The sequence below is a fragment of the Dermacentor albipictus genome, chromosome 3, assembly GCF_038994185.2.
Source record: "Dermacentor albipictus isolate Rhodes 1998 colony chromosome 3, USDA_Dalb.pri_finalv2, whole genome shotgun sequence".
Taxonomy (NCBI): domain Eukaryota; kingdom Metazoa; phylum Arthropoda; class Arachnida; order Ixodida; family Ixodidae; genus Dermacentor; species Dermacentor albipictus.
Genome location: NC_091823.1, coordinates 62689894 through 62709251, shown reverse-complemented (window position 1 = coordinate 62709251; position 19358 = coordinate 62689894). Strand labels below are relative to the sequence as shown.

At 41.3% G+C, this 19358-nt stretch overlaps 1 protein-coding gene across 3 annotated transcripts in view; it reads right to left on the bottom strand.

The window, feature by feature from the left end:
• Nucleotides 1-1890: 1890 nt before the first annotated feature.
• NaPi-III (Na[+]-dependent inorganic phosphate cotransporter type III) overlaps nt 1891-19358 on the bottom strand; it is a 98955-nt gene continuing 81487 nt past the window's right edge. For all 3 annotated transcript variants that reach the window (XM_065427947.1, XM_065427948.1, XM_065427949.1), the window contains 6 exons: nt 18680-18783; nt 16932-17004; nt 16189-16277; nt 12491-12612; nt 11170-11355; nt 1891-6678 (listed from right to left, as the gene is read on the bottom strand). In XM_065427947.1, the coding sequence (XP_065284019.1) occupies nt 6435-6678; nt 11170-11355; nt 12491-12612; nt 16189-16277; nt 16932-17004; nt 18680-18783 (818 nt within the window). In that variant the 3' untranslated portion in view covers nt 1891-6434. The remainder of the gene's footprint in view (nt 6679-11169; nt 11356-12490; nt 12613-16188; nt 16278-16931; nt 17005-18679; nt 18784-19358) is intronic.

Below are 19358 nucleotides of genomic sequence, written 5' to 3'. Positions count from 1 at the left end.
TCGCAAAGTAGCAATGCAAGAGAAGTGATGGTCTAGGACAAGACACGGCTGTATGGCAAATTATTGCACCACCACCGTTCATCATCATATATTGTCAGATATTTTTGCATCCTTCAATGTTTTTCGTTACTTTGGTATTCATTGCTCATTGTCCGTCTACGTATTATTGCTCTTCTTTAATTTTTTTTCACCTACATATGGTCACATTATAGTTGTGCGACCACATCTTGAGGGGCCACAGTTGAGTGAAAATCTGCGTGAGCGACATTTCCAGATTGCTGTTTAGGTGGCTTAGCTATTACACCCCTCGCTTTGCCCAGTCGGTAATTTTGCTTATACGATGGGAGTTGCAAACCTAGGGATGACTCTTGAACAAATAATCTGCCAGACTGTTTGTTCCTCCTGATGAAAAGCGCTGCCCCACGTATGCCTATGCTACCGAGGGTCCCCTCCCCCGCAACCACACCCTTGTTTCCTTGGTGCGCAGCACAAGCATTTGCCCAGGCGGTTCTGCACGCTCTGGGGAAAGGGAGCGCAACGAAGTGCCCAGCGCAAAACGCCATTGTGCAAGACATCACTCAACTGCTGCCCCAATGGCTCTTGCGAGAAGAGCGAGCGGGCTCCTGCTTGAACAGCTGCTTTCGAGGCGAGCATATGAAATATTTCGCAGACACGGTTCTCATCCCGTGGTCAATGCGCCGCGATTGTGTATCCACAATGCCCAAATCAAAGTGCATTCAAATAAAATCTTCAACTGTGTGTATGTACTGCGACGCTCTGCTTCAATATGAAATCACCATGAAGATTTTGCTCAAACTTCTTTTATGCACATGCTTTATTTATCCCACTCCGTGCAGTTAGCGACGAACAGTTCTAATGCGATACTGGTAAGCTAGACCTGGCTGGAAACAAGTGAGGAGCCTTTGCCGTGCAAGATGGCAGCTGCGATATTGCTGGCACCAGACATCTATACACTTAAGACCACTATCAGCTCCTTTATCGAACAATGTAGCGTGCTGATCTTGGATGGATGATCGGAGTGTCAACTTTCAAAAAAGAAGAAATGAGTGACTTCAGTTGCCAGGGTTCCATTCAGGTGTCCTGAAACCCCTGGCGGCACATGTTGATTGGTAAAGTTTAACATGCCAAAGCAACACATCGCTTCAGATTAATTTTGATCATTGGGAATTTCGGGGTTCTTTACCATGCACGGAAGTTATCGCCACTGAACCACCACGGCGGGAGACAAATGTCTACAATCTTTCATCAGCTTCCGCATCCTATGAAAATTGTCCTTCCAAGGCCAAGTGCATGCAAAGCGCTTCGCACTTAAACGGCAGCAAGTCAAATAAGATGATAACCCAGCCACTATTTCAGAGCATCATGGCGCGAAACACCAGCACAGAGGAAACAAGAAAATTACTTTCAAACTGCTCCAAAGTTTGTTTATTTGTACAGCTGGCTCTGAAAGCCAGACTCGCTGGGAATATTTTCAACAAACTATTCCTTCACTCTTTCTTGCCAAATTTTATGGAAAATGCACCAAGTCTACCTTGGATCATATCAATACTCTTGTCTCTTGTAGATATGGCACAATGCCCAAAGAAGGGTATAATATATCACAAAAAAAGAAAAAAAAGGAACGAAAAGAACAAAAAAGGAAAAACATGAAGCTTACGTAACAAAATGATGAAATAACATATGTTACTTCACGGACAAAGCAGAAAAGATATTGCACAGCAAACGCAAATTATACCAAGAAGTATGCAGAAAGAGCACTGTTTACAGCAGGCACACTTCTCAATGACTAACACTCAAAAAGCAAGCAGATGCCTTCACAAAATGTTGTCACACTACTTTGGCACATGTGCAAAAATATGCAGCAAGAGATATAGAAAAATCAATTTTATAGCATGTGAATTTCTACTCGTGTAAATTATACCCAGCAGATTTGAAGCAGCACCAATAACCTTGCACCAACCAATCAGTCAGATTCCAGCTAAGCAGCTCTAAAACAATAACATTAAAAAAATTCAAATATTTAGATCTTTAGTATAGCAACCATGACTGTCTTGTTTGCAAGCATACAATACAATCAAACTGTGTACTGATACCAATGCGGCAACACAATTCAGCAAACCATTCTAAAGAAACAGAAGCTTTGTTGATAACATAAAACAAGCGTTAAAGGAAGTGAGCAAATCAATTACAGCTCATCTTGAAACATAGCTAGCTTGGAGCACATATTGGATTTAGCACTTCTGTCTAGCCTCTGTATCTACAGTTACCACTTCTGCTTCGGCACTGAACCAATCGATTCCAAGGCAGAGACCACAATGCAATGCTTTCAGGTCCTAAGCTGCCAAGATTTAATGTCTATCTAAAAACGGCAGTGGGAAAAAGAAATGGGTACAGTCAAGGAAAGTGGGATGCAGTGCAAAAATATGTATCCATCAATTAACTCTCAAAGCTGTGCGATCCTAAAAAAACGACCCATGCCAAGTGTCAGCCATTAACAAAGTTCAAGCACACAAGAGGACATGTATTTCTGACCAAGAAATTCATACAGTGAACATACTATCTAGGCATTTAAAACAGAATTCCCCAATATAGTGTTCTGCCTTCAAGAAAAGTAGCAGCATTTACAAACTAACATAAAAACAAAGAAAGTCTTTGTGCCATATTATAGTTATGTATTACCTTGTACTGCAGTATTAGCCCATTTTGGAGGACATAGCTCCCAAGTATTCGAGGGCCAACTTGGCACAATATCTTTTGGTCATAGCATGATAACAGTTTTTGATTAGATTATCACTAAAACAATGTACAGCAGCATGCCCAATAATGTTTGCAACCACACAAGACGTAGGTAACTACTGAAAAATGTAGAGTTGCTAGACCGGTGAAAATAATAGTCTGCTCCTATTTCTTAAAACCTGTTTCGATCTGCAAGACTAAGCCATTGCACTGAGGTAGAGTATACAGTAGGCCAGCTACACTGTGCTTATGAAAACAGATTGTTAAGACCACACAACCAGCGTGTGTCAAAAGTTCGGGTAGTAGGCTCCAAAAGCAGGCTGAACAATGTGCGTCTGTGGGTTTTTAAGCTCTACACATAATCACTATCAACTTTTCTTGCTGAAGAAGTGCTCTTCTTCAGCCTCAAAAATGTTAAGTCGATGTTGGTCTCAATAGAGTGGTCTCCAATATACAGCGTCGTACATCTGGTGTGTAATTAAACACTACAATTTATGAGCAAAGCTGTGACTCAGAAACATGCACATTAGCACTAAGAGGCTTTTCGCAACCACTATATTCACATATTTTGCCACTCTTTTTCACTGAAAGAAAGACAAAGACATTTTATTTGATAGAATAAGCTTTACAACTTCCGCCCTTATAACCTACCTAAAATTTTGATGCAGAAATAGTTTCCTCGAGCACTGCTCTCTGCGAATTCAGGGAAACTCCGAAAAAACTAATTTCATTGACAGCTGGCATATGAATTACTACGTCTGTAGCCAAATTTATAACATTGCATTCCCTTACACTATATCTGAATACTATAATTTATACCTTTTACAATAACTACAGCAGCTGATACTGAAAGTTACATAAAAATTGCCAGTGAACACAGGGTTTGTCAAGTGTTACTTTCATGAATTACATAAACAGGACAGAAAAAAAAAAGCAATGATACTTCACATAAAACTTGAAGATGCAGTTCCCACTTTTCTGGAAAAATTATTGAAGCTATTATTTCCGTAAAAATTTAGACAGTTAAAGACAGATTTAAAATCGCACCTAATCTAAACAGATACAACTTGCAGCTTAAAATCAGCATGATTAGGTAAAATGACTGCCATCACATCTGCCTCTCACTGTCCATCAAAGCATTTAAATTTGCCACTTGTTGCTTGGTCACTCAGTCTCTAAGGTACGCACACACAACTCCCCTGTGTATAACTCTGTGTATTTACTGCTATCATTAATGCATCACTTCATTAAAATTGTCAGGTTTGTTTGCCAACCATTTAGTTTTCTGTCTGGCCCTTCAAACGTCTTCACAAAGTGTTCTTGTCACTTTTTCAATCATGGGCACTGTTCTGTAAAAATTCAGCAAAGCTACGTGCCTGGTTTCATAGCACAACTTTATGGAGATCTCGTGAAGGAGCTATTCTTAAGAGCAATCAATAAACAAACACGGCTATTTAATGGAATGATGCACTAATTATCATGATCACAGTGAGTGAGATGTAAATCAGAACACAGCTGCCCAATCCGTATAACAGCAGCAACATAACACATCCTCCTAGCTGGAAAGATTAAAAAAAATGTGGCATGACCATCTTTAAAATTTCCCTTGGTCAAAAGCACAGGAGGCAAACAAACTATTTAAATTGAGTGCATGGCAAACTTTTCATCAACCTGAAGAACGACTTCCCCAGACAAGAGAAACTACTCACTTAAAAGCAATAAAACATTCTTAATGTAATCACAACTTCCTTCCAACTTGACAGCAAGTTTTAACATCTGTGCTTGAATGTACACATGCTCGAAAGCACACCATGCAAGTTTAACAATACCTCGACCACGCAGTTAGGAAAAGTACAAAGTTTTTGTTGATTCTTGTGCAAGCATGTTTTTCATACACAGCTATGGTACAACATATTTCTCCACAGCTCCGCAAAACATGGAAACAATTGGGATATATTGTAAAAGAAACTGTAAAAGAAACTACGCACTCAAATCTCACTGTTGATTATGCTTTAACTGTGCCTTCCTAGCAAATGACTCAGTTCGTATGCTGTGTTCAAGTAATTATATTAGGTAATATAACACACAAAAATGCTCTTTGTGACTGATACCTATGCAACAGACAGCTGTTAATTATGCTTATGAATTACTTCGATGCTTGTGAAATGACATAGTTTACTGGCCATGTTCAACTAACAAACAAGGCTGACGTGAGGGTATGACTTGTACTGACACCAGTGGCTCACATTTAATATAGCATGACAGACTAGTGGAAAAAGAGCGTATGCATTACATGTAAGAACATTACATTACAGGCTAGCTTACGAAAACAACATGGCACTAGCATGTTCCATGCACTATTATTAGGATATGTTACAAATGTCTATGAGGTAAATACATACGGGTCGACTAAGTGTATTTGCAAGTGTCTTTGATTGCACATCTAAACTGTGGGCTTGCAACTACAATATGCCCAATATTTACCAACCGCATTTCTTCCATGGCTTTTGGGAGACAAAGTACGCAAAGGAAAGATCTTGCCAATGCTGTTAGCATCATCCTTTAACTTCCTTTAAGCCTACTTTCATCTCGGAGGGTAAAGCCGCCCATCACAACCACATTCTCAACATGACATCCAGAGAGAACAAGGAAGGTTCAACAACAGATTACATGTTAATTACAACTGCACAAAACAATGCAGTCAACAATGCAGAGTGTAAATAAGCTCCTTGAACTGCCACTTCACTGAAATGTTCCTGTGTAATTGTAAAATTAAAGCTGACTACATATTACTATTATGCTCGCGTAGCTACATTCCATGTCTCCAAAAACACAATGCGCAGACTAGTCGCAAACATTATTGCGAGAGACCTGGCTCACTAAATAATATGAACAACAGGGAGCACTTTCACTAACGAGAGCCAACAATAGTAGAGATAACATTGCCTGGAATTTGTGTCTCCGAGCTCAAGGACACGCCACTGATAACTAGCATGTCCAGAAATGAGAACAAATAGCAAAAGTTCCGCAGCAATTCCTCCGCAAAATAAGCACGCAAGGTGACACTCTCTCCATCTGTTTGATTAAAAGGTCCACATAAGGGGGCACGTTGCTGCAGTCTTCCTCATGCCCACGGCACTGTAGGTATGCCTGCCATGCCAGAGCGACCTGTGGAAGGATGTTGCTCCATTGCACTTTAACACACATTGCCTGAAGCAAACACTGCTTCTTCAATTACTCCTACCCAACCACGTGCAACTTATCTGCCAACATTATTAAAAATTTGTTCACATCAGCTAGAAAAGTCGTCACAGCGCGGCTGTCACTGTTTGTTCTTCCTTCCAAGCTGGCATGGTCGGACCAAACAGAAAAGAAAAACAGAAAGAAAAGTTCCATTGTACCGCCTCTTCTGGCATTTTAAAGTATCCTGAGTGTGCTGGGTGGGCCACCATTTTCGCACACACAAAGCACTATCGGCACGATGTCACACTTGGCTGAAGATGACTTATGGTTCTCCAGAAGCGTGCTGCCTCATGCTTGTCGCAAGGTCCGTGGCAACGCTGACCACATCGCTGAAGTAGTGAATGTGACCGCACTGACTAAGGCAAAGCAGTAAGTCTGACTGGGGCGTGACATAGCATGACTTAGGCGTGGCACCATGAACGATGCTGCCATGTTCACAGGGAGCAGGCGGCGTACAGGATGCTCGTGATTGCCGCAGTCAGGCCTCCGGTGACAGGCAGCGTCAGCAGCCAGGCCATGACGATGTTCCGGAAGAGACCCCAGTCAACGCCCTTGCGCGACCTTACCCAGCCCACAAACACGATGGAGCCCACTTTGCAGTGTGTGGTGCTTATCGGAATGCCCACCTTGGAGGCCAGCAGCACTGTCGAGGCTGCACCAATCTCAATGGTGAAGCCACTACACAAGGAGGGAGAAAGAGAAAGAAAAAAAAAAGACAGTCAGATGTTGCCAAACTGCAATGTGCAAAACTTCACGAATCTCTTCAAGGGTTCACAAAATCACTCTAATAATTAGTTTAGTAAATGTGCGGGATCTTTCTTCAGGTTTAAGTGACAAAGTGGAGACTTGAATGCCATTTTCAGCCTTAAAGCTGCTACCCCACAATCCCAATACATTGGCTTTCTTTTGTGCATTGTGGTCTTCAAACAACATTTATCACGGCAAATGTTAATGAAAGGGAAAAACTGCCATTCACTCGACTGCAGCACAAAGCTACGCAAACCTTTCGTGAACCCTCCACCAGCTTGCGAATCTGCACAGAACTGATTTGCCATATTCAATGTCTCTGTGCTTCGAGTTGTCAATTATTTCACCCTTGTGCTACGATCTGCTAGCCTCCTGGTTAGATCAGATGGCAAAGCGACCGCCTTGAAAAGGCAGTGTTTCTGGGTTCAATCCCCAGACCAGGACAAGTTTTTTTTAAACTGTGAAGCTTTCTTTCCGAGAAACCTGTATGGGTTTTGTTTGTAGCTTCATGCTACAGTTGAGTCAGTGACAAGTTTTCCCTTTCATGAACTTTCCTCCAACTTGTGGGCTTCTGTAGAACTGATTTGCCGCCCAAAATGGCAAACATGACATAAAGCAGGTTAGCTCGCGAGGCTGCAAGTACCTGCTCACAGTAAGTAGTTTTTCACTGCATTGACGGGGCACCCATTACTTTATGTCAAGTGTTGTATCAGATGTTGCATCATGCAAAGGTTAATGTGTTTCCTAGATGCTGCAAGTCGAGGATACAGCCCCTGAACTAACTCGGTCAGAAAACTGAGTCTCTAAGAAGTGGGAAAAACGACAGGATTTCAATCCAATTCTTCATATTATGTGCTTAGCAGCCGAATGATTCAAGCAGCAGGTACTGTATAGGCTCGCGTAAGGGCCGCACCCCTGACTTGGCTGCACCAAATTTGGAAAAAAAGAATTTCCAAAGGAGAGGCGATTGCGTTCAGTGCTTGAACGTTGCATGCACACATCAGCGAATTTTCGTGAGCTGTGCACTTTCGCGTACTACTACTAGGTGGTGAGAGCTGTGCGTTGACCTCTGATGCAATGGTACATCTGGAGATCCATGGTTTGCCCAAGTCGCACCATTTTGACCAAGAGGTTCAGCCCCATGTAAGGGCCACACCTCGTCAAAATTGTGGAAAGAAATGTGCAACCCTTACGGGTATACGGGTATATACATGTATACCCGTAAGGGTATACGGGTCTATACGGTATGCATCTCACTGAATTTTCCTAGGGAGCAATGTTGCTTCTAAGCAAAGCTGTTACAGTTGAACCTTGTTACATAATGAAGTCACATCTAACATGAAACTACCTTAGCTATATCCAATATTCATTATAAGTTTATGTATTGAAATCAGCAACACAGAAGTTATTCAGTCTACCAAAAAGAAATGCAAGTGTGATGCTTCCAACAAATCGGCAAAAGGTCTCTTGCTGATTTTGGTGACCCGTTGGTGGCTCGCTGTGCCAATACATGGCACATGAACAACACTAAGTTACAAACACATTTTACATCTTCATCAATATACAACAACATGCAGACAGGCCAACATACCACCACGAAATTGGCACACTGGGTTGCCAGCTGCGAGTTAGTCAAGCTAAGCTGTTGGCTGTAATGTGCATGCATGTCCAGGATGTGTTGTTTCAAGTTACTCTTTCTGAGTATTTGACATCATTGCTACCAGAACATGTGTTTTGGGCTGCGAGAAAAAAAAGTACAGTAGAGCCTCGCTGATACGATCCCGTTAAGTGCTATTTCCCAACAGCAACGTTTGCAACTGAGAACACAAAAAAATGACCTAACTGAGCTACGCTTATTTTTTAGCGGTTCATATGTTCCCGGAAAACAAGACATTTCGGCACCAACATTCAGTACATTGCCAAAGTGCAATCAAATGATAAGTTTTCTGGCCACTAGATATAATGTAAAACAAGAAAATGCGCGGGGTGTGCGCGATTGAGAACAGTAGCCAAGCACCGTCGGAGCTTCACCGCAAGCATTTGCTAATGGTTCAATAATTAAAACTACCATAATAAAACAGGGTTCATTATCTTCCACTCAAGTCAGAACCCTCTTTCATCTATTACTGTCATTAGTATCAACTGCCACTGCTACCACAACCTCAGTATTCCTCAGTGGACATTTCAGGGAGTTTTTCTTGATGCCAATCTCAAGTATTCCCCTCACATTTCATACATACATCAGAGGATAGCTCACAGTATAAGAATATTAACTAAAGCACGACCATTCTTCAATTTGCCTACTTTATTTAGGATTCACTATGCCTTCCATAGTCGCATTACATACTGTATAATGTCACGGACAAATACCTATGCATGTCGTATACTTCCACTTCAACGACTTCAAAGCCGAGCCCTTCGTGTCCTAACATTCAGCCCACCATTCACCAGTGCGTCTGCATTACTTCAACAGCATAGTGTACCATGAAAGTGCAATTTCTTTAAATATAAACTGAATTCTTGTTTTAAGATCTCTAAACTGTACCATGGCAGCTGATGCGATAAAAAAAAAATCACATTTGTTCAATTTTAAACCAGCTAGCTTCGCCTCGAAGAACAAATCTTTACTGCCATATGTACATACTAGTAACTATGGCAACATATGCTATTTCTGTGGCTGTTCAGTTTTGGAATACCATACCACTAAGTACTAAGTAAGTGTTATCTATAGAAGCGTTTAATAAAGAGCTCGTTTCATTTATTCTACACTTTTAAATATATAACTAATCAGCATTGCTATATTGTTGCCATTACTTTTCTTCTCTTTAATTTTTGAGTACTTCTGCATTATTCACTGTTTATATAGTTATGATATGTATTACTAATGTATATTTGCTGCATTTTCATCATTACAACCAATTACCTCATGCTGTTTTGTTGCGATAGTTAGCATTTATCTCTACCTAATTTCTAACAGGAGGCCCCCTTTCACCCATGTGCTCTGGGACCCCCTTCTGAATAAGTACCTCAACGTGTGTAATTGATTACAAATAAACAAAGATCTCCCTCTCTCTCAAAAATTCCTGCCTGCCTGTCTCACGCAAAAACCTAGGTGCGCACTCAGTTTCTTATTTCAGTACCAGCTAATTTCCTCCCAGTTTGTCGCAAGCCGTATTCACACCTATCGCCGTCAACCCTATTGCGATAAGCACTTTCACCTATCTGTTTTACAGCGCGTGTTGCCGTTGGAAGCATACTGCACGCTTTTAACAGGTGATAACCCAAATACACTGTCATTCTCTGCTGCAGACTGCAATTGTATACGTTTTCCAGCCACTAGATCACATGTAAACAAGAAAAGGCGTGAGGTGCATGTAGTTGAGAACAGTAGCCACTCACCGCATTGCCTTCCCCATAATACGTACTCACTTGCCCGTTTCACGTGAAAATGCCGGCGTGCACTCAGTTTCTCATCCCCATCATAATAGATCTCCTCCTTAGTCATCACATGCCGTATTCACACCACTACCCCTGTTGCAATAAGCATCTTCACCTGCCTGTTTTACAGCATGTGGGGCATAGTGCTGTTGGTAGTGTACTGCACGCTTTTAGTAGGCAGTAACCCAAACGTTCCACCGTTCCCTACTTCAGGCAGGTTGATGTGAATGTCACATTTCGCTCTGGTGGCATTCGGCGTCGCCCAGCAGCTTGATTACATTTTGGTTTCCTGTCGCCACCTTAGAACACTACGCAACAAGAAAACACGAGAGATGTCTCATTCGGCGTGTCACAACAATTCGCGCAAAACTTAGGATTAGGTAGATGTCAACTACAGTGAGTCTGTTAAATTTTTCAGTACTTCGGCTCATACGTTTTCCTGGTTAGAACCAATTGACAAATAGAAAGACTGGTGTATAAGTTGCCCCTCAGTATCATTCTCTGACAAAGCACACCACTATTTTGGACTTTGATTACTGCTAGAGTGGAAATCCCCAAAAATGTCATCTTTGTATGTGTGTATTTGACACTGGTTCTTGTCCAAACCTCACTCCCGTCAGAGGACATACGCTTTCTCAAGGGACACTACGAAAGGAAGGTCTTTAAGCAATAAAGCAGTAGTTGCAGTACAGCGCCTGTGTATGCCCTTTTTTTTATGTGTACGTGTACATGTCAGTTTTAGGTGCGTTGCTTCAATATCATGGCTCACCAACTAGCCCATCACTATCTATTAAGCTGGCTAGTAATGTATTTCTTGTGTTTTTTCCCCAAAACGTATGAATGAGGTTCTATAGATTTGCTTCACTATAACTGAAGTTGTCTCTGATATATATTTTGCTGGCTTGGTGCTGTTTATATCAAGATTCTACTGTGCGGGCCCACCTACGGCAAGTTTGTATAAAAGCTCGATCACTTCAATCTTACTTGGAAGGTGTGACTTTGGTGAGGTCTTCACCCAAAGTTTGTATAACACGTCTACCCCAGATCCACAGTCCAAGGCTGATTCCTACTCCCCCATACAGAAGGATGTATATGGGTGTCTCAGAGTTCTGGTACACATTGCCATCGAAGTAGATCATCCAGAGTGCAACCAGAGGCCCAATGGCATTGCTGTTGAGCAGAAGAAAAAAATATAAAAAGTTATCAGCGTTGACTGCAACTGATAAGCCAGACAATATCATCTATGCTAATTGCTCTCAGGTCTATAAACCATGCAAGTAGTCACTTGCTGCAGTGCGAAATACATATGAGCAGTGAAGATGAGATCAGAGAAGTCTGCGTTGTAGAAGACGCCACTGCTGCAAACTTAGCTGTAAAACAAGCATAGAATTTATGCAGGAATACGTCCCATCAGTGATCGTTACACAGAACGAGAATAATATACAGAACCTGCATAAAATGCAAAATTAATTTAGCATTCTTTTCATTATTCTTGCACATTGAGAACCGAAGTAAAGGAAGCTTTCTTACACAATCAACCCTGTAAAGCCAAATAAATCATATATGCTATGCCGAGCTTGATACCTCGAAATTCTGATTTAAGCACAGGAAGTGTAACATGTAGCCTACCGTAGCCTTTTTGAAATGCTGGAGCAAGTTTTTTTGTTGTGGATAGTTGAGCAAACCAATTATTAATTAATTAATTGCTATACCAATCAAACTAACTCAACTAGCATTTCATTGTTCTTGTACTAATGTACTTTCCATAGGCAGAAATAAAGGTGAGAACTTGTTCCAATTTTCTTTGATGTGGAACTGTGTTTGGGCATTAAAGTTAAAAGAGATGATTTTGCAGACTGAACATCTTGCATTAAACTGCTAATACGGAGCCATGTCAAAATGTGGGGTAATAAAAAGAAACCAACCCGAATAATTTTTTTTTAGCAACATGATACAAATTTCAGCAGCATCATTCCAGTGGATTTTGTATGGTGACAAAAAGCTTGCTTGCAAAATCTAAAAAGAGATTACGCAACATGAGAATTAATGACTCTAAGCTACCTACCAAAATCATTATAGAAGCTGCCCTTCCTTTACTCTTATCCTTCAAGCTACAAAAACTAATACCAAGCATCTATTGAAGTGTTACGACAGTTGAACAACATCAGCATGTTACATCAGTCATCAGACTACAGCAACCAATCGGGCAAGCCAGAACTTGATTTCACGACTTACGAGCTTACACAAGTTGCTAAGCTTGCCCTACGAATGAAGAGAGAAACAAGGAGACGAACGAGATGGTCACCTAACATCGTTGCCACCATGCGCAAAGGATCCAAACACTGCTGTGAGAATTTGAAGAAACGAGAAGAGCTTCGCTGTTTCTGGCTTGTCGTCATCATGGTTTTCTTTACAAGGGGGCACAGCCTGGAGTGAAAGAAAAAAATGTGCGACAGTTATGGTGAATGAGCTCATATTCCAATGACCAGTCCAGAGCAGGCTTGTATTCTCCACAGGTAGTTTCAAATCAACTTGCTTCGCAGCAGCTTGCCTTCTCTTGCTGCTTTGCTGGTGCAGCACATGTTTACCAAGAAATTTGAGGTCATGTTGCATCACATCCATCCAGCGAGGTGATAACTGCATCTGCTTTTAGTTACCACTGCATAAATTATTACGACTAGGCTCTGTTTCCCTGCAACACAGCTGCATCTTCTGCAGACACGGGAACCTACTAGCACGTTCAAGTACGATGAACAAGGGAAGCAGCGAAAATTTAAATACCCTATCGCCTTAATAATCACAAAGCACAGACACAGCGAAAATTAGACGCTGTTTCTACAACTGGCAACATGTAGTACCTGCCACAATAATTTAGTGCAGAACGATTTGCATTTGTTTCCTTCGCAGATTCTGACTTGATTTGAGCAGCTGCTCCAAGCTAACCAGTCGAGCTTACCATTAAAGTGCATAGCAGACCTGGAACTACAAGCATAAATTTCAAGCTGAAGCCGACGGTGCCACAGTGTGAAACAGAGTGTGTGCAATCATGCCTGAACAAAACATAAACATGAGAAAACAAACAAGAAGGCACATTTCTTTTTCCACATTTGCCAAAGTATGCAACTTTGGCGATTAATACTCAGAGATTACTTAGTTTAGGCATTGAGTCATGTTCTACATTGTTTCTCCATATATGAATTTCATTCAAATGTGACAGTACGAAAGTACCACTGCACCTCACTTCAAGGTGGCACAGATTGATACAAAACTTGCACAGAATTGCAAGCATGCACAAATGCAGACAAATTATTTTCTTTGGGCACCTTCTGTGTGCTTCTACTGGTGCAAGGTGCCAGTTAGAAGAGAAAGACAATCCATGTTCAGCCAAGCGAAAGCCAAGACAAGCTAGGCAAAACAAAGCCAAGCCAAGTCAAACCACCAACCCTGGTGGAGCGCAGTGCTCTGGCACACACTGACTGTAAAAACTGCAGTGGCTTATCACGCTGCTTTCCATGCACTTTCTGCTTTGTCTTATCTCTTCCCTGCATTTCAGCACAGTGCTGTGTGCACTTGTTTGGCAGATCGTCCAAACACTGTGCCATCTGTAAACATAACGGTGCAGTTAGACCTGACACAAGCGGAACAGCAAGAACACGGAGCGAACTTATACGTTGTGCCAGTGCCCACAGCAGGACAAATGCTACTAAGTTACGTCTGGTACACTAGCCCCATCAAGAGCTACTGCAAAGCACGAACACTTTCCTGAGGTACACACCAGACAAACTCCCATGTGTGCTGCCAAATGACTGACAAACAAAGAAATGCCATGTGTGGCATGTCCTCTGAGACTGTAATCTGCCAGTCAAGCTGTGTGGTGCTAGTTGTCATTGAGGCAGGAAATGACAAGCGGTCACATTCAGCTTGCTCTCAGAGCTTGGCAGTGCACCAGCGATCTCAGAGGCCATACCGTCTGCGACCCCCCTCTCCTTTGTCTACCACATTGTGTGGCACATGCTACAACATTTTGCCTGGCAGCTGTGGAAGGCAGTGGAAAGGGATCACGCATGGCATGGCAGTCAAGAATCTAGAAAAGTTATTAGAACCCCGTTACAGTAAACCAGTGAGAAATAAGCAATACATTTAATAAATTGGGAGCCGCATCATATGTAGAGTCACTTTGAGTTTTTATTTCAACCAACAGAATACAGCTGAAGATCAATATATTGAGCATAAATACAGAAGATTATTGAATATAACCAATTTAATTAAAGTTTTTTTACCAATACCAGTGTGTCGGATGGTACTCCATCACAATAATTTGACTCCAGCAAAAATTTAATGCCATTACATTCACGAAGACTGCAATGGCACAGATAATAAACTTAGTAACTGGGTGTCGTAAACGGGGGGCTTAGCAAAAAAGTGCCAAAAAAACAAGTTTGGATACACTGGTAGTTAATGCAACAATATGACTTGTAAACCTGAACAGTAATAACAGTTAAGTGAAGAGTTTACTTTGAGATTACTGCGTATGAGATAAGACTAAAAAATTACTGTTAATGTTGTTTTACTGCTTGGTGTTACTGCTGTAGAACTCACCATTACAAAGAAGTTAAGCATAAAGTTTTTCCATGAATCCAAGAATTCATTATGCACAAATGTCAGTAGGTACAGAAATTGTTTTACAAAACTGCTACAAAAGCTTTACTGCCATCTCTCATTGTGTTCAATGTTGCCCATAGGATATGACGCATAACAGCAAATTTCACCAAGCATTAAATGTGCATGTCGATAAATACTAATGCATCAATCTCATCTCAAAGCTTTAGATACCAGAAAACAGTACACTGAATCCCCATAAAATCACGAAGAAAAAGTTATTGGTTGCTTTGGAGGCCAGTGGCAAAGAAAACTTTGCTCAGTCATTTTTGGAAGCCTTAGTACTACGTAGTATTCCCAAACTAAAGGACCATTAAATTCTGAAATGGGTGCATGCCATCCTGTAATATAGCCTACAGTAATAGCACTGGGTGAAATCTTCCTAAAAATGGAATGTACCGAGTTGACATGTAAAATGAGCTGAAAGGATTAGTAAACATAGTAATGTTGGTTAATATTTTCGTGCATTAAACTGCACCTAATCTTAACTACTCTGTTTTGACAGAGCAGTTGCTTTTCAATGGTTGCTTTTGAACTGGTGGCACATACATTGCCGTGCCTTAATTCAGCTTTAGTCCACCATTTTTGTGTAGGTAGCACTTTCACTTTGCATAGCATACTTTTGCGGTCTGAAAACGTCCTGGTGAACATCATATGCGCTTAATTCTAGAGATGTAGAAAAGCACCATATTTTTGTGTGTATAACCCTCTCCCGAAATTTAAAAAAACTTGGCAGTAAAGCTGGAGTGCAGGTTATATGCAAAACTTCGCCTTAATTTGTGGCTTCATGGCAGTGCGGCACACGCTGCTGTGAAGCCACACTTCAAGGAAAGGTTCTCCGTTACAGCGTAGCAGAAGCTGAAGATTATCAGCACTGCCGAAGAGGGGGGGGGACAGAGGCGCTGGCCAAATATACGATGTGGTCAAGTCTTGTGCGTCTGCAAATCGATACTGTTTTTGCAAAGATGTGAGTGCTTTTTGTACGCAGTTGTTTCTGTGGGTTATATGCGCAGATGTTTTTTTCTTTCCTGGCTGTTGTAATTGGAGGTGTGGGTTATACATGGAAAAATGCGGTAACCGTGAATTTACGCTGATGACCACGTGACACACTGGGCTTTCTCTTTCATCACACCATAATGAAGGGAAGAATAGGTAATTGCAGTATCAGTAGTGAAGAAGAACAAAATCTCAGTGAGTGGTCCTCTGTAATACTTCACCTTCCCTTCAATACCTCAAAGAGGCTATAAAATGTATACTTATTTCTTATCAGGCAAAGATTCTGTGCTCATAATGCAAAGTCATCACTTCAAGCTTGCATTCTTTTACCAATGATTTGAAGCTTACCAGGGCTGCTTCCTCAATCATGACCAGCGAAAGCCTCTTGTGTGTTGGTTGATGAGGGTGCGGGTTTGGGTGCAGGTTTGGAAGATCATCTATAGAGACATCGTAAACACAGTTACTTTCAACACTAAGACAACTCGGTGGGCTTAAAAGTGTGAACATAAACTTATATCATGCTTATTTAAATGTTGATAATGGGGAATTTCTTCTCCATCTGACTCAAGTAAAACAAAAAAAAGAAGGGGGGGGGGAGTTGACAGATGCCAATAACTATGCATATTGTGAGTTATGCCAATGAACTGCCATAACAAAAGTTAAAATTTGATGGTCTTCAGAGTTTCTGCGACACATGGAGCACATAAATCATTTGGATGGCTATGTTATACTGTTAATGCAAATAACTGTATCCATCTCACACACACACAGAATAAGTGCACACAGAAATATTGGGGAAAAAAATTACTTCAGCGGTTTTCTGTGCCAAACCTACAATCTGATTAATAGGTGTGTGACAGTGGGTGACTCTGGTCTAAGTTTCACTTCTTGGGGTCCTTTAGTGTGCACCCAAATTTAATTACACAATTTGTTTTACACCACCACTGGAGTGCAGCCATGGTGGTGGGAAATTAACCTGTGACTTTGAGCTTAGCGCTGCCAACTGCTACATAAAGCTGCGCCACATATATGCAAAATTTGCACCACATGAGAGTTGCCGAGCATGCAGTTGTAATGTGTCACGAACTCACTGTGCTGGAGTTTGCCCGAAATGACTTCAATGCTGGACCCACGGCCACCATTCATTATGCCGGCTTCACTCAACTGAAGGAAAGAGTGAAACAGAACATGAGAAACAGGATCAGAGTACTATTTTCCCAGCACTATTCCAAGATAAGTTGTCAGTAAAAACATACACTTAAAAATATTTGTTCTTGACTAAACATGCTGAAACATATTCAGACACGATGAAGCACTGAATGGCTGCGCAACTCATTCCCGCACCATGTTACCCCATAACGTGCTAGAACTATAAAATGCAGCAACACTTCCCCAAACTTTGCCCTTTGACCACTAGTGTAAAGAATGTTGCTTTAGCTATAAGAAGCGCAGATAATTGATGATGCAGACTTATTTGATATAGTCAGGATGGATCAGACAAACTAGAAAACAATAGAAAAAAAAAAGTCATAGTTTCGCTAAAAAGACGAAGCATTGATTGTGATAGCAAATTATTAGCCAGCTATATGAATTAGGGTTAGTAATTTTATCAGCAGCATAAACTGATGTAAACATTTGCCCGCTGTAATGCACACAAACAAACACGTTGTCATGCGCTCACAGGCAGAAATGAAGACATCTCACTCAATGACCAGAGACACTTGCTGTCAGAATACTGCCATGATATAGAGCAGTAGCAGTGGCAAGCGAATTCCCCTTCACGCTGCCTCTTACTTCAATGCTAACTAGGCTTGTGAGAACACAGCGCACATGAAGCCATCAGCTACATTGGACTGCCTAGCCTTCGAACCCGCCGTAGATTACCTCCAAGACAGCTAGAGTAGAAGAGAAGATGTTTACTAACCTGCCCCCCAACCCCCAGCACACACAAACACACACATCTCCCTACTCCCCCCTCGTATACTGGGAAGACGCTGCCGCGTAAAGCTGCCATCCTTCTCGGCTCACCCTGGTGAGCCTACCTTTGCGCCTACAACATACAGCGCACTGCTACAATGTTAGCACACTTGGACTTTATATGGTACATCACAGCAGTGCCAAAGCCAACGTGATGTAAATTCACCTGAAGTGTCCATATAATTGCTATTGCGATAAAAGAAAGAAAGAAAAAAAGAATGTCACCAATAATTAGTATTCAATGACCAAAGTGAACCTGTTCGCCGCAGCAGAATTTCTCAAAACAAGTGGGGAGTTTGAACCTTGCAACTAAGATTACCAGTGAGCCTTGCTAAATGTAACCTCAAAGTACTGCATATACTATCGTTCCATCTATCAGAAGCTTCACTTGCTAAATGAATGTGTCAAAAGGTTTATAGTTCTCAATGTTGTACAAAAATGTTAATATTAAAGGGCACACGGCACAAGCATACCTTTAAACCAGGCTGAATGCAGAAAGAAAAGCTAATCGTTACCACCTTTATGGATTTATGAACTTTCTGCTTCAAAATACAAAAGCACTATGTGGGTGTCACAAGTCTCTGCTTTGGCTCTTGCAATGACAGCCATGCTTCTTCTGGCAAAGAACAAGACCTTTGCAGCAAATACTTATTTTCCTCTACATTTCCTCCCAAACTACTTCCATTGTAAAGAGGGAAAAAGAGAGGGAGAGAAAGAGAACAAATTAATTCAATGTGGGCATATGGGCAATACAAATTTTGTTACACTGAGTCATGGAAAGAACAGGCAAGAAATCATATTGCAGAATATAACATTACACAAGCCTTTGCAACTGATTATAATGGTTTCGCAATTAACTTACCTTTTTGCTACCGTCAGTGTCTATCACATCATCACTCACAGGGTCAGTTGGGGTAAATGAATAAGTCAAGGTCTTGGGCAAATCCTTGGTGGCCTGGGCCAATTCTGCATGAATGGAAAGTAATTCAAAATCAAGTTCCTTTTTTTTCCCCTTTCTTGTCATATGCATGAAAACAGCACACTGATGGCAGCCAAGATTTCACTGCAGAAAGGTTTCCCAGGAAGAACCAAGTGCACTTGTAGGCGCAGCTCATGAAGCAGCACAACTATTTTTCTGCCTTGTAAATGCCATGATGTACAGTTCACAGCATCATTGTCTTATCAATTTACATTAGTGCAAAACTGAACCTTCTGTTTTGTAGAGTTTGTGACAAATGAGACAACGTCACCGAAACCTCACATGTCAACTACTGTATCCATTAAAAGAACTGCAGCTTTGTTCACATGTACAAATGCTGGAACTTTCACTTCTTATACTGGACATTTAATTAGTAATGGATCTCACTCGACTACTTTGGAAGTAGTCACTAGACTAAGAGGAGCCATCTTGTTTGTCATGCTTCTCTTCCTCTATACATCCTATACCTGTTTGTCAGTCTTTCACTTTTGTCTCTTACACAATGGCTACAACATTCATTCTAAGCAATGTAGGCTCTGTTTAAGAACTATGTTAAGACAGA